General features: G+C 41.9%; 2 protein-coding genes across 5 annotated transcripts; both read right to left on the bottom strand.

Annotated features, from left to right (window-relative positions):
• Positions 1 to 120: 120 nt before the first annotated feature.
• Positions 121 to 3,810, bottom strand: golga7ba (golgin A7 family, member Ba). The gene is made up of 5 exons (XM_051384007.1): positions 3,707 to 3,810; positions 2,507 to 2,632; positions 1,641 to 1,793; positions 1,439 to 1,540; positions 121 to 1,333 (listed from the first exon to the last, which is right to left on the bottom strand). The coding sequence occupies exons 1-5, from the start codon at positions 3,716 to 3,718 to the stop codon at positions 1,250 to 1,252; spliced, it is 477 nt and encodes a 158-aa protein (XP_051239967.1). The 5' UTR covers positions 3,719 to 3,810; the 3' UTR covers positions 121 to 1,249.
• A 571-nt stretch (positions 3,811 to 4,381) lies between these two features.
• Positions 4,382 to 13,572, bottom strand: zfyve27 (zinc finger, FYVE domain containing 27). Of its 4 annotated transcripts, XM_051385081.1 has the most exons (14): positions 13,239 to 13,572; positions 12,066 to 12,291; positions 11,860 to 11,930; positions 11,562 to 11,748; positions 10,479 to 10,574; positions 9,783 to 9,895; positions 9,566 to 9,684; positions 9,040 to 9,111; positions 7,984 to 8,004; positions 7,728 to 7,748; positions 6,568 to 6,709; positions 6,378 to 6,424; positions 6,179 to 6,260; positions 4,382 to 6,085 (listed from the first exon to the last, which is right to left on the bottom strand). In XM_051385081.1, the coding sequence occupies exons 2-14, from the start codon at positions 12,287 to 12,289 to the stop codon at positions 6,015 to 6,017; spliced, it is 1,266 nt and encodes a 421-aa protein (XP_051241041.1). In that variant the 5' UTR covers positions 12,290 to 12,291; positions 13,239 to 13,572; the 3' UTR covers positions 4,382 to 6,014. The 4 variants fall into 4 exon arrangements, with proteins under 4 accessions (XP_051241041.1, XP_051241042.1, XP_051241044.1 ...); XM_051385082.1 differs by lacking the exon at positions 7,728 to 7,748; XM_051385084.1 differs by lacking the exon at positions 7,984 to 8,004.
• Positions 13,573 to 14,539: the final 967 nt, after the last annotated feature.

Here is a 14,539-nt window from a genome sequence, read left to right as displayed (position 1 = left end):
ACTGTTGACTGTACATCCATTAATGATATTATAAACACATGGGCTGTGACAAGTCAAAATTGTAAAGGTCAATTTTGTAAATTTACAGTTGAGTAACAAAGAAGAGGAGTTCTGTGCAGCTGTGATGAAACAGTATTTATTTGACACCAGTCATATATACTCATTGCCATGTGTATCAAACAATAAGCAGTACGAAAGTTTGTTCTTGCACAAAATGTCACCAAAATATGAGACACATTCACATTTGTGAGCCAGTTTCTGGCAGTCGTCATTCTTTGGAAGTTTGTTCAGAAATCAAGGAAGGGTTGGTATATTTTAAAACACTACAGGTAAGATTCAGGAAGACTTTTTGACCCATCCATTGTTTACTTACTCCTGCATTTAATGCACAGCTCGTCTTTGCATAATCCAAATTTAGGAAGAGTTGGTCTCACTCATTGAAACCAAGAGGTTAGTACTTAGATTTGTGCATGTGTTTTTGTGTCTGACAAATAAAATATAGGCTTCACGTGAGAAAAATGGAAGATCTGCTACATTATATACACGGATGGGCTGAATGACATTCATTTGCTACCAGACAGCATGAATGTGGGCTGGGGAGGTGAAACTTCATGATGCCCTATACTTGTACATCCTACTTTACATTTACCAAAATGTTAAAAGCCAGTGTCTGGTGTGCAGGGTTGATGGTGATGAGTTCAGTCCAGTTTCCTGGTTGGTCCGGTGCGGTCAGGGCGCGGCTGTGGCTGACCTGGTCCACATTGGTGCAACTGTGGTGGCTGAGGTATGAGGTTTGGTGAGATTTGTGGTCTTCACTCCTGTTCTATACACTTCCTTCCTCCCTCTTTTCTCTCACCCACCAGATTATACATAGTACACTTAGCTGTGGTAGCTTCAAAGAGGACAGGAAGGAAGGTAACAGTACAATCACACAAAGTATTACTAACAAAATCTTTTCACTGAAGACATTGCATCCTACAGTAACACGACTGTCAGCGCATGCAAATTGCTTTGTAATAAACAACTAAAGTGTGTGTTTTAAGCGTTGGCAGCAAAAAAAATAAAAAATCATGAACAACTTTAGCATGTGTTAGCACGTTAGGAGCAACATGCCTCTCTTTGTTAAAAGCTAGTGGATCCTTTGTGTGAGCATGTATGGTTTAATAAGAACAGAAGTAGTGTCATTGTCCGAAGTTCTTCTCCAGGGTTGTGAGTGATCAGGGGGATGCGGTTTTTAGGAATTACCCGGTCATCGAGCAGTGCTGCCGGACACAGAGCTGCTCCCCGAGCTGGAGCCGCTGGAGCCCCGGTCTTCATAGATGGAAATCTCTATCTGGTGGAAGAGTAGTTAGGGACCAAGAATTTGCTGTGGAGTGTGTTTAATTAATTTAATTTAAAACAATTAAAGACACATACTAAAAACACTGAGAAAGGATACGACACGCATTCCCCTTTCTATGGGATCTGTGATGAGCAGCCCCCTGGGAGCATAAATCTTCTCATTCTGCTCCTGAATGTACTTAGCTATCTTCTTCAACACCTAACACACAGACAAAAGAAAAATGAGAGCTGGTGAGGAATCCCAGATATGTTAATCATTGTCCCAGATCATTAAAATGCACAGAGATCCCCAGTCTGACCTTCTCATAGCGCGTCTCCACGCAGAGGAAGATAAGATATGCTGTAGCACACGCCAGACACCCCTCCAGGTAGGACTGGCCTCCGATCTTTTCTGCCTCAGCGTAGTAGTTATTCAGCGTCTTCACAGTGTCCTCAAACAGTGTCCGCTCAATCTGGAGACACACGCAGGGTAAGAACTGGTTAAGATCATTTTTGGGTTTTAACAGTAATAGTAGAGATACAGACAGCAAACACAGGGAGAGAAAATGGAGGATTTGAAATGCAACAAAAGGTTCCTGGCTGAAATCTAACCAGTAACGTCTCAGCTATAAAGTATGTGTCTTTACCATTAGACCACCAGAGCGTTACAAGTAACAGTTCTGCTAATGAGGTAATAAATAAAACGAATATAGGCATTGTTCGGTGTGTCATCAACACAACTCTTAAAATCAGTTCTCTGTACAGTGGTAAGGCAGGTAAATGGTCTGCTGGCAGACTTGTTTTTGTATTTATACTATTTATTATTCATGTGTGTATTATTCCTGTATTTAGATTTAGGAGTTGGTTGGGTCAGGGGGTAACAGGTGTTAAAAAGGTAAAGAAATATTTGTAATATTGCTGTAATGGATACAAATATTAGATATCCTTTCCAGCGTGGAGGCAATTTGTAAGAGAAAGGCCTCCATTAGCATCTCAATGTCAATTCATGTCTCTCACAACACGCCGGTGCCATTAACAAAAAAACAACAACATACATTTAAGTGTTACAGTAGTTTCTGTTTGATTATTATCTTCTCACACACACCACAATGACATCATGTTATACCATGTGCTATGACAATGGCTACAAATATACATTCAAATGCACATGTGGCTGTCTCCTCACCCTGCTCTCCAGCTCAGAGGGGAACTTGGTCTGAAACTTGCAGGTGGTCCCTTCACTGTAGTCTCTCTGGATGAAGACTTTGTTAGCCAGAGATGCGCTGTGCCTCAACTCCTGCAGATTGTGGAACTGAGGATGATAAAATACACACAAACACACACACACAGACAAATATAATGAGGTTTGGTGCAGTTATGTATTCATAATGAGTCCCCAGAGAGAGCTCCATCTCTCTATGCACCCGTTCACTCGTAATGTGAACAAACAGTGTCTGAATCGGATGTACAGGATGATAGAGGAGAAGCAGACAAGATGTGATCAATCTCTCTGAGGCTCAGTGTCTCCGCTCATTTCTGCCCTGGTGTCTGTTGGAGCAGAGCCCAGTGTTGGACATACTATCCCACCCTCCCTCACACACACACACACACACACACACACACACACACTTCCATCCTCTCTGGTCTTACAGGGGAGTAAAGCTTGCAGGAGACAGGACAACATTTCACTACAGCTCACAACAGATCGATCAGGTGGAATAAGATGAGGCAGGCTGATGAAAGAGCATGCAAACTCTTGTCATCTATGCTGGAAATATTGACTGAGGTTGGGTAAACATCCATTTTCATTCATCACAATTTTTTCTTTTTTCTTTTAAGCATTCATGAAAGCACAGATGGAGCCGAGAGAGGTCAGGGCGGCGTGGCTTCTGTCCATGGTACTGAACGCTGTTCCTCTGTGTGTGTGTGTGTGTGTGTGTGTGTGTGTGTGTGTGTGTGTGTGTGTGTGTGTGTGTGTGTGTGTGTGTGTGTGGTCACTGTCCACTGTCACCGGATTAACGGGGCTTCTCAACAGACAAAAACAGATCTGCTTTCACCAAAACAGCTTAACATCGCGTGAAGGACCGCGCGGTGATCCGCCGTTTCTGCCCCATTTCTGTTCCCATGAAGCACAGCGCACTTTACGGGTAAAAAAAATGCCAGAAGACCAAAAAAAAACCGAACCAACCCTTTGGACGAAACTGGCATGATAACACAGCCGTCAGCGATGATTCACGTGTGGCACAGTTGAACCGTGTGCAGCAGCCCCGATGCCCCCGCTGACCACGTTAACTGCCCCCGCACCTGCTTCTACTCCAGTGATCATATCTGCGCTGATAACGGAGACCTGGGCGGCGAAATCACACAGATAATGTGTCAGTCTTACCTCTGTCGCCATGTTGCCATCCGTAGCCGTAGGGGACGAGTCCCTGCATGCGCTGAAATCGCTTTAGTGGGACACGGGGACGGATTGGAGGAGAGGAGGGGAGGGGGAAGGGAGGGGAGGAGGAGAGAGGAGGGGAGGGGAGGGGCTAACACAAGTACAGTGTTCAGGTCATGTCAGATGTTAACTGCCTCACGTGACGCTGCCTATCAAAAATGTAAGCTTGTCATAGTGTGGGACAGCACATGTTACTAATAACACTGACAACAGGCCTTTTTCACAGCAGCCATTTTGGCATGAAATAGTAGGGTAAACACAGGCGTTTGCAGTGATACTAATTAAGGCTCTGTTCCATTTAGTGTAGCAGAGACTTCAGTGAGCCAACAGGCACAGTAGCATCACCGTGACTCTTTAATTCATTATGATTAATATTGGTAACACCTGTGTTTACCCTACTATTTAAAGTCTGGGGCCCCTGGTAGCTCTCCTGGTACAGCTGGCTGAATCCAACCTGAGGCCCTTTGCTGCACGTCATCGCTATTCTCTCTTCTCTCTCCCCCTTTTCTTGAGCTGTCCCATCATAAACATAAAGGCAAAAAGGCCCACATTTTATACATATATTTTAGTAATTTTTGGACCAAAAAAGCCCAGTCTAGTAAAAAGGATCATTTTTACCACTTGTGACTGGAAGTTAATCAAATCATTAGAGTTTATTTCAATAATGGTATATCTCATCCATAAAATAAGGGGCGGTATGTACAGAATGAATCATTAGGTCAAATAACAACTTGCACATTTTGGAGTTTTAAATTAAATATATTAGATATAGTAGAACAATTTATAGTTAACAGTTTATATATGATTACAATAAAAGCAAAGCAAACAATTACAATCATCTGTGTCTCAATCATGATTAAAACAACTTTACCACCAAGATCCACATTTTGGGTTATAATGCCTCCACATTAATTCTTTTAAGTCCCGCTTTCAAGAGTGTGAGGCTCTGATGACAACTTCAGCTGGTTGCTCAGTCCATTCAAACAACGTTAATCCAGTTGGGTCGACTTTGATCCAGTTAGAGGAAAAGCACATGCTCCAGGGACCTCGAGCTGTTGTTTTTTTTAAACACATGGGCTGATGCTGTATTCCAAAAAAAACCTAATCTGACACTGTCAACACAGGACAAATAACGACCAAAATGAAGCAATCTGATCATTATAAATACATCAAGCTGGTCCGCTAAACAAACTTGTCCAAATGTTCACAAAGCCTTGTTCACTGCCCTCCAGAAAATCATCACTGGCAACTCGTTAAAAATATGATGGGATTCATTGCAGGCCATGCATTATCAGTTTACTGTTATAGAGTTTTCAGTGTCTGTTCCCCTTATGTCCTATGAGCTCCTCTAGCTGGTGAGAACAGCATTTAAGGAAGCAAACCTGTAATTAGTGACTTTTCTACTATTTCTGAGGCAGAACTGCAAACACATCAAAGTTTGCTCAAAATACCCCTATACATGTTCTTACCAACAAGAGGAGCATGTGGGTTTCAGTGTTAGCAGGCACACAAAACTACTAAAACAAGAAGTAAACCAAAAGCCTTATCCCCAAAGACTTGATCACATGACATTGTTGACCAGCTGCAGGTGGTTTTTGGTTGGCCAGCATGTGCACACCGTGGCAATTAAAGCCAAATGTAGAGCTTCTTTTGCTCGTACGTCCATAATTTTATCTGAACACAGCAAATTGACACTGCCAGCCTCTGCTCACACCATCGCATTAATCACCAAACTGTAAACATGCAGTCTTAGTCTCGTTGATACAGAAAAGTCCTCTCAGCATTACAGTACACTTAAACTGCTACACAGGGCTGAAGATATCAACATTCAAGTGGAATCAGCTTCATGGCGAGCATGTAAAAGCAATACCATTGACATCACCGGACACTACCAGCCCAATCCTGGCCTCCACCCTGCATGCTTTGTGCCTCCCTCTGCTCAGCAAAGGAAAAAGGTCCTTTAATTTGGAGCCATTGTGCTCTGTAGAAAGTCTCATTGATTCATAAGGTCCAGTTCTTCATTGAGCGTCGAAACAGGAAATATTTAACATAGTACAGTAGAAGTCCCATAAGCAACACGAGGAGTTAAAGAGGGATCCGGGGAGTTCACCAAGGGAGGCATCTTGACAGATATAGGTGCCTTAACTTGAAAACCAAGGCATTTGTTAGGGTTTCAGTAACTTGGAGTAGGGCTCGGGGGCGAACGGAGAATGACCTCCAGCCGGCCACTGGGACACAAGAGCAACATGCCATCTCATTGTAACTTGATGAGAGAGGAATTACAGGCAGCACAGACAAACACAGTCTCCCTCTGGGCCTCTGGAGCTGAAGAAGAAACAATAACAGAATAAGATTATAAGTCAAAGAACTGAAACATGAACTGTCATGAACATTTATCAATCCAATAAAATGTCTCACCTGTTGCCCCCATGCAAGACCTCAGCACCTTGAAGGAACAGCATCGGGAACAGAAGCTGTTGCCACAGTTACTGCAGTTCCTCTGTAATATGAAGAGACACCATGTTGAAGCTTGTGCCAATAAAAGACTAAATTAAACATGATGATGACGTGAGGCCTAAATATATCACCAATTCTTATCACAAGTTTAAAGTCTCACCCTTTTCTTCAACACCGAGAAGACGGCATTGCAGCTAGAACAGTTGCCTTTGGAGAATGAGACAGCGAGATAAACAGTATTATGAAAAACATCTGGTCAGAGTTACAGACTGACCTCAGAAAGATTCTTCTTTTATCACTGAGGTATAATAATAAGAAATAAACCAGCGGATGAGTCAGAGCAGACTGACCTGTGCTGGTTGTTGGATAACGTTTACGCAGTTTCTCTGTCAGTTTGGACACCTTGCTGCGTATTGGTTCATTGCGGCTCAACAGTCCATTTTCAGAGATGGTGTCATACTCGGGCACTACAAGAGGTCCGTCATCATCGTCCTGAGGGAGAGGGAAGAGGGGGATGGACAAAGAAAAAGGCAGTTTCATGCTGTGTAAGCTGCAGTAAATGGAGTTGTTTTTTTGGACTATGAAAGCCTGGCCAAGAAACTGAGCCAAGCTCAGCAGCAGGGTTTAACTGGATAAAATTCACTTTGATTATTTCAGGCAGTTTGACTAATAGATGTTTGGCAAATGAATCAAGCAGGATGATGGCAACTACTAGGACTACTAGGGAGACAGATCAAGGTGGAAAATGCATGTATTTACCAGTAAAATACATGTACAGTATGCATGCTTATATAGCCGTACTTTATCTATCTGCCAACCACAACGACACCAAACCCCCAAAGAGCTGAGAGAAAACTATTTGTATCATTATATCCTTGTAATGCTAACTCTGTTAAGATATAATAATATAATAATTGTTGCTTGAACCGCTATACCTAACTCCATTTATATCTCTCTATATACCTACATGTTCTGCAAATTCAACTTGTTAAAAGACCTATTCGCCACTTCCTGGAAACCAAAGGCTAGGCGGTCATAGCACAACCCAATCCACTGGAAGGCACAATTACAACAAGAGAACTAAGGGAGTAAGAGGACAAAGAAGAAGCAAAAAGGATTTTTATTGCCAAAGAAGACCATCTTACCCACCCTCAACAAACAGGGCTTTTGGGGAACAGGATAACTCTAATATATATATATATATACAGTTATGAAGAAACTCTTATGTATCACATATCACACACGTAAATAAGGAATACGCCTCTACACATAGTGCTAGTTTATAAAATGCTTTCAATAAAACACACAAACACTGCATCCATCTTTCTGAAATGGTTTAGGAAGGAAAAGCTGATTTCACTAATGCAATATGTCTCATGAACAATGTCAGTCATGCAGACTGGGAATGAATGATGGGCTTATCACTATCACTATCACATAACTCGTGTCAAGGGAACAACTACATGAACGGATGGATAGATGGATGGGAGGCACTGGGAAATCAACTTACCACTATGACCAGAGGTGTTTCCTAATCAGAAAGCAGAGCAACACACGAGAACAATGTTACCCACAGACACTGATACTCTGTGATCACACAGGAACATACCCAAAACCATGCTTCAAAGAGCAAAGCAAGAACTACACCATAAGGTCACCAAGCTTTCAACACATGTTGTTCATGTGTCAAGTAGTAGTTCTGTAGTGCGAGTTAACTGGGTGGCAGTGCACTAGCCTCTTGTAAACAAGGGGGGATTGTCACTCACCTGCAGGGACATTGAATGCTCCTGAGATCAGAGGACAGCGGAAAAACACAGCAAGTAACAGGACATAAATCATGAGAGGAGGATTTTTCACACAATGATGGCAAGCTCCAACAATTGGGATTCAAATATGTAAAGCAGAGAGCTGTTCTGGCCATCAGCCTACACTATGGATAGGTATCATTAAGATTTTAACTGTACAACTTAATGATCTGGTACTTGAATGGTACTAGTATCAGTTCTTTTTGTTATCTTTTAAGAGAAAAAATTTAAACGCATTATATGCATGTATAATGGTCACTCTTAATCACTTACTCATGTTTGTATAAGTTAACTCCATTGGGCTCTAGGTTGCTAATATACATAACATACATAAGGTGGATGGGCCAACGAGAGATGAGTGATGAGCGAGACAGTCAAACACTGTGTACTTCTCCGCCTGTGTGTGATGTACTTCTGCCAGATGTTTGGAGAGATTACTTGTGTTTCCGCCATTACAGGAAAAAGACATGTTGCACCGAGCACTCTCCACAATCCGCATCCACTCTAGTAAGTGTAACCACGCTTATGAGCATCTCACAACCAGGGTCTCTGTGTGTGTGTGTGTGTGTGTGTGTGTGTGTGTGTGTGTGTGTGTGTGTGTGTGTGTGTGTGTGTGTGTGTGTGTGTGTGTGTGTATCTGCACATGTGAGAGACAAACAGAGAGAGAGAGAGAGCTCACCCTGCCGGAGCATACTACGGACTCTGAGAGAGTGATCTCTCGCCTTGATTGGGAATAGTGAAAATGCATCATGGACGAATGTCCTAATTTTACCAGCACTGACCAGTAGGACTGGTAACGTCGGAGCTCATCGATGTTACAGTGTTTAATAATTTAGCCCCGTGGATTTTTGTACCCGTCTCTAATCTACACACAACAACTAAAACCTCTCATTTATACTAGAATTCAAACTCTTGTAATCATCCTTAAGGTATCTCTTGATTGTCGTCCACCTGGGGCATTGTCAACTGTCAATGTACTTAAAACAGAAAGATAACAGATTTGGGAGTAGTATTTACCTCAATGGCATCCTTGAATTCATCATCAGGCTCCGCCTCCTCAGCTTCCTCCACGCTGCCAGGAGTAATGTCCTCAAACACACACACACAAAAAATAATATATAAATACTGTTTTTTATATTATATTCCAGACAGCTCCTGTAGCCCTGGCCGTCAGGATCAGCACCTTGGAGAGCAGCCTTGCTATAATGTATCTATCTGAGCTGTTGCAACAAACAGTAGGATGTTTATTTATTATGATTATTTTTTTGATTTTGCAGTTCACAGGCCTCCAAGCAGATACAGTCATATTAATCGGAACCCCTGTCAATGCCTTTGCTGAATAAAATCACAGCTGAAAAAAGTGGCGCCGTGGATAGATGGAGAAAACCTGTGCATGGATTTACGTTACTCGTGCTGGATAAATGCATTGAAAGCATGGGATAAACTGGATAAGAAGCTTACAGCCATGGTTGGTTTTAATGTAAATCATAACCTCTAAATCTTTCGGCATTCAAACCCTCTCCGCCGTGCTCCCTCCTCTCACCTCCAGACTAGTTGGTGTGGGGGTCCTGTCCAACAAGTTGCCCTGCTCCTGCTCTTCACACACCCCGTCTGAGGATCGGGCTTGGCCCATGTGGGAAAGCTTCTTGAGGTCCAACAAAACTGGAACCATAGGAGAAACAACACTTTACGTCAGCTTTATTTTCTTAAATTTCAGAGTTCATGTTTACCCTTTGCATCTTCCTGACAGATGAACCAACCTCTGCAGAAATCTCTGTTCCACAGGAAGATGGTGCTGTTGAGCCCAGCGAGCACCCAGCTCACAGGAGCAACGTAGATCAGGCACGCCAATATTAACATCCCTCCATAGAACCTGGAGGGAGGGATTACAAATGTCAGGTCACACTCACACAAACCACCATATAAGTGATACATCGGACAGTACATTCTTGTGATGAGTAAGTCGCCATTAAATGCAGTTAATGCTGTAACCACTGACCTAGGCTTGGATAAAATTTTATTTAAATGAAGGGGTTTACATGGGTTTTCTGACAGAAATATTCCACTACTGTTGCGAATAACATACTTCAGAGTACAGCCCAATGAAGTTACATTAAGTTACAATGTGAATTTAAAACTAGAATGCTCCTCATCTCTATTTAATTATGCTTATACCAAATATGACCTTATTTGGTTAAAGGTAATCACGAAATGCTGTTTACATTTCTTACCAGTATTAGTTAGTGGTTAGTAAGTCTGTGTACATGTGGTCAATAACAACAATCAGCATAGACAAAGAATAACCAATTTGTGAACTAGTCCATTAGTAGAACAGTAGTAATGATCAATGACTCTGCTGTTAAGTAGTGACTACTCAACTATAGGTGATACTGTCCTTGTGTGAGTGTGTGTGAGTGTGTGTGAGTGTGTGTGAGTGTGTGTGTGTAGATGCAGACCTTGATGACTTGGTGTGATTATCCCAGTACAGGACCTTGTAAATAGCTTCTGCCGACACACAGGCAGACGACAACATGTCATCCAGGTGCTTCAGCCTGGTGAAAACAAAAAAACACAAACACAAACACTGTAAGTAAAATATATACTTCGACCCACACATGGATAAATACGTGTACAAATGTCTCATATACATATGACATGTGGGTACAAGCCAGTTTGTAAATCTGTTCCAAAAAGTCCAACTGATATTTTTTTCACTTTAATTTGTCCCTATTTATTTTTAATCAAATGTTTATTTAAAAATGCTTTAATTTATAATGGAATAAAACAGAGAAAACAAGCTAATTTAAATGTGTTCTGTGTGACTACACAGCTGAGCTGTCGCGCAATGTTTTGATGAAGTTTCTTTTTTGTTTTTTTTCTTTAAACAGCCTTGAGGATACACATTATTTTATGTGTTTTGCATCTGTTTTATCTAATTGTGAAGCTGTAACCAAACATTTTTCCAAAAATAACTGTGATGTGGAAGTGATGTGGAAGTGGTGTTAATTTAACATATTTTTTTGAACAGATTTAGATTCAGATCTGGTTTAAATGCAGAACCACAATGCAAGTACACACACACACACACACACACACACACACACACACACACACACACAAGGACAGTATCACCTATAGTTGAGTAGTCACTACTCATCCCCATGCTACACAAACATACATTACATTAGAGCTGAAATAAATGGTCAAGTAATGGAATAGATAAAGAAAATAGATTGGAAACTATTTCTATAATTGATTAATTGTTCAAGCCAAAGTACCAAACATAACCAAGCTCCAGTTTCTCAAATGTGATGATTTGCTGTTCCTTTTTTCATTTTTGTCTTGTGTGGCAGCAAATTTCTTTTTGGTTTTGGATTGACAAAACAATACACTTAAGGACATCAACTCTGGCTTCAGGAAATTGTTTTTTACTATTTGTTGACACATGACTTCAAAAACAATTGATCAAGTAAATGAATCAATAATAAACATCATTTGTTGCAGCATATAACCCCCATCCCCTGCAGTGTCGGTCTTACAGGTCTTTGACTTCCAGCATGGCCTCCTGTTTGGTGAGATGCACTGTTTGCAGGTCTCTGCGGTGCACAGCATAGTAGCGCATCCTCTGGAGCTCATCTTCTGAGGCTCTGCCCACACACCTGTCCTGCAGGTAACCCAGGGCAGCAGGCACACACATAGCCACCACACCCACTGTGAACCAACCCACTGATACCAGAGAAGCAGACACAACAGCAAGTTAATAAATTATTCATGTGTCTTTTAAAACACCAAACAAAAGCTGGATCAATATGAATGCCTCATGCTGCCTGATCTTACCTTCATTAACAGTGCAGAAAAACACATTGAGCAATACACAGACGAGCAGAGAGCACACGGGCATCCTCCATCTGGGGGATGAAAAAAAAGGAGATTGAATATCAGTACTCAAATATAAATATGGCTTTCTGCCATTACTACTCAAGGATCAAAGCAATTATATGACATGATACTCAAACAGGCCACAGACAAACACACATACACACCCGAGCAGGAAGCGGGTAAGCTCCACTGCATCTGTAACTGGTTCTAGAAACAGAGCCATTCTCTTATAGGACACAACCATGTTGAAGAGGTCAAAGTTTGGTGTGCAGCGCGGGCTCCCCAACTCAGAGGCATCTGGGGACCCGGGGGTCTCTTTAGAGTGTAACAGCCCGCTCCCTTCTCCTGCACCCTGTGAGGAGTCCTGGGACACGCCGTGAATCGTCATTCCTGCACAGAGGGAGGAAAAGAAAGCAGGCAGGATTCAGAGGGTGAAAAAGAGTGAAACTGTCTGTACAGCAGGTGGAGAGCAGTGGGGAGCCTGTAGCCTGGTCCCAGACCTCTCAATCACATAGTCTATTATCACACTGAAATCTTTGACTGAATCAGTGTTGTTTATGATTCTGTTGACGCACATTGTATTTTCCTTATGTGCTGCAAAACGCCAACAGTTCATGCAAGCATGAGTCTGTGTGTGTCAAATTGAAATGAAGTGGAAACACAAACCAGCACTGTGCTGATCAGGATGTGGACCACACCCAACAGAGGTACTTAAAACCAGAGAGGGCACTTACTGTCTGCAACCTTAGTTACTCTCATTTTCAGCAGACGCTAATATCCAATAAAAACTACTCTCGGCATTGTACATTGTCATGCATTTTACAAGTATATTCATCATAATCATGCTTCCTACCTGGAACATATTTAATTGTGAACTATTTTTGCAAGATTTATAGGAAAGCCTGCAGCACCGTTTTGAGTCGCTTATGTTATACAGTGAGGACTGTGGAGGGTTTAAGTGGATTTGAACTTCTACTCCATTGAAAGTCATCTTTACCACTCTGTTTATTTCTGAAAGCACCACTAAATTAGCAAGGAAATGAATATTAGGGCCAAGATGAGCTTTTCAGGAACCTAATATTGTTTTCAAAAGAGCTAGCTCCTTTAACTGTAACTACTTTATTCTGAACACAAGTCATTCTAACCTGTAACAGTGTCACAGTGAAATGAAGCAGCACCTCCTTAAACCAGCGCTAAGTGCTGTGGCCATGCGATGCTGTCAAACAGGAAAGTTAACTTAGCTTGCTAACAGAAGGACACAATACATACATACACAATACATATACTATATATAGCACAGCTAACACTACCCACAGGGTATGAAGGAGATAATTTACCCCGAGCTGAGTGTCCAACAAACAGACAACTTGTGAAGCAGCAGCAGCAGCGGCGGAGCTTATGTGTAACTAGCGAGTCCCACCGACATCATCAGCCCGGAGGAAGGGAGAGCCTCCAACATCACCCGGCCCGGTCAACATGACAGCGGCCCGGCCTCCAGCAGGAGCAGTACGCTGTCAGAACGAGGCGCTTTATACAACTGTCGAGCCGTCTGCGGAGCAAACCAAAGGCTAAAGCAGCTGTTTAGTTTGTGGACGGATGCTCGTCCCCGCTAGCTTTGTTAGCTCCGTGTTGTTCTGAGAACGTCCGGTTCCTCTTCTAATCCAGGACGGATAGTTGATAACAGAGAGGGAGCCGATGTCCGATACAATCGATCACAGATGTTCGGCTCCAGAGTTGAACCTCGTGAGTTGAACTGAAAAATTCAGAATCTATAAATATGCTAACATTTTTTATTTTAAAAGTTTAACTATAGGCATAAAATGTCTCCTGCTTCAGTATATGCAAGTTTTTATCACGTCAAGTTGCATCAAGTTGCTATATTGGACCACGCTGTGATGTCCCAGAATCTGTACAAGCCTTGAACTCAGATTTAAGGTGAGCACAGAGAAACTTTTCCTCTTCGGCAGATGGATGTGAAAACAGCTTCCTAGTGTCTGTACATACATCTTTGTGCACAGTGAAGGTCAAACATCCAACTGAAGGAACACTAAGAAATACACATATTTGTGTGGAGGGGGACTGTGGTAATAACCTTGTAATGCAACTGTCTGTCTCTCTCTCTCTCTCTCTCAAATTCAAATTCAAATTCAAAAGGCTTATTGAGAAAGTTTTTTTAAAACAATATTGCCAAATCAAACATCAAAAACATCTCTTTTTTTTTTTCTCAAATTCAAATTCAAATTCAAATTCAAAATGGGCTTTATTGGCATGAAAGTTTTTTTTTAAAACAATATTGCCAAAGCAAAGCATCAAAATACATCTCTCTCTCTCTCTCTCTCTCTCTCTCACCCCAACTGGTCACAGACGACCACCCACCTAGAGCCGAAGGATCTGTCCTAGGTTTCTGCCTTTTAACAGGCAGTTTTTCCTTGCCCTTGTCGCCAAGTGCTTGCTCATGGTGGTACTGTTGGGTCTCTGTAAATAATGTTTTAAAGAGTTCGGACTAGACCTGCTCTATTTGAAAAGTGTCCTGAGATAACTTCTGTTATGAATTGGCGCTATACAAATAAAATTGAATTGAATTAATGTAATGTAATATCATAACACTTCAACAGAGAGAGACACACATTCCCACACA

Source organism: Dicentrarchus labrax, unplaced genomic scaffold, assembly GCF_905237075.1.
Source record: "Dicentrarchus labrax unplaced genomic scaffold, dlabrax2021, whole genome shotgun sequence".
NCBI lineage: Eukaryota > Metazoa > Chordata > Actinopteri > Moronidae > Dicentrarchus > Dicentrarchus labrax.
The sequence above is the reverse complement of the archived record's forward strand: the minus strand, read 5'-3'. Positions and strand labels throughout refer to the sequence as shown.

Coding starts and splice junctions, on each gene's coding strand:
- golga7ba (XM_051384007.1), bottom strand. Junction 1,541..1,640: donor TGGAGACGCGCTATGAGAAG/GTCAGACTGGGG, acceptor TCTGTGTGTTAG/GTGTTGAAGAAGATAGCTAA. Junction 1,334..1,438: donor TAGAAAGGGGAATGCGTGTC/GTATCCTTTCTC, acceptor CTCTTCCACCAG/ATAGAGATTTCCATCTATGA.
- zfyve27 (XM_051385081.1), bottom strand. CDS start 12,289: ATGACGATTCACGGCGTGTCCCAGGACTCCTCACAGGGTGCAGGAGAA. Junction 9,112..9,565: donor CCACACCAACTAGTCTGGAG/GTGAGAGGAGGG, acceptor TGTGTGTTTGAG/GACATTACTCCTGGCAGCGT. Junction 8,005..9,039: donor AATTCAAGGATGCCATTGAG/GTAAATACTACT, acceptor CTCTGATCTCAG/GAGCATTCAATGTCCCTGCA.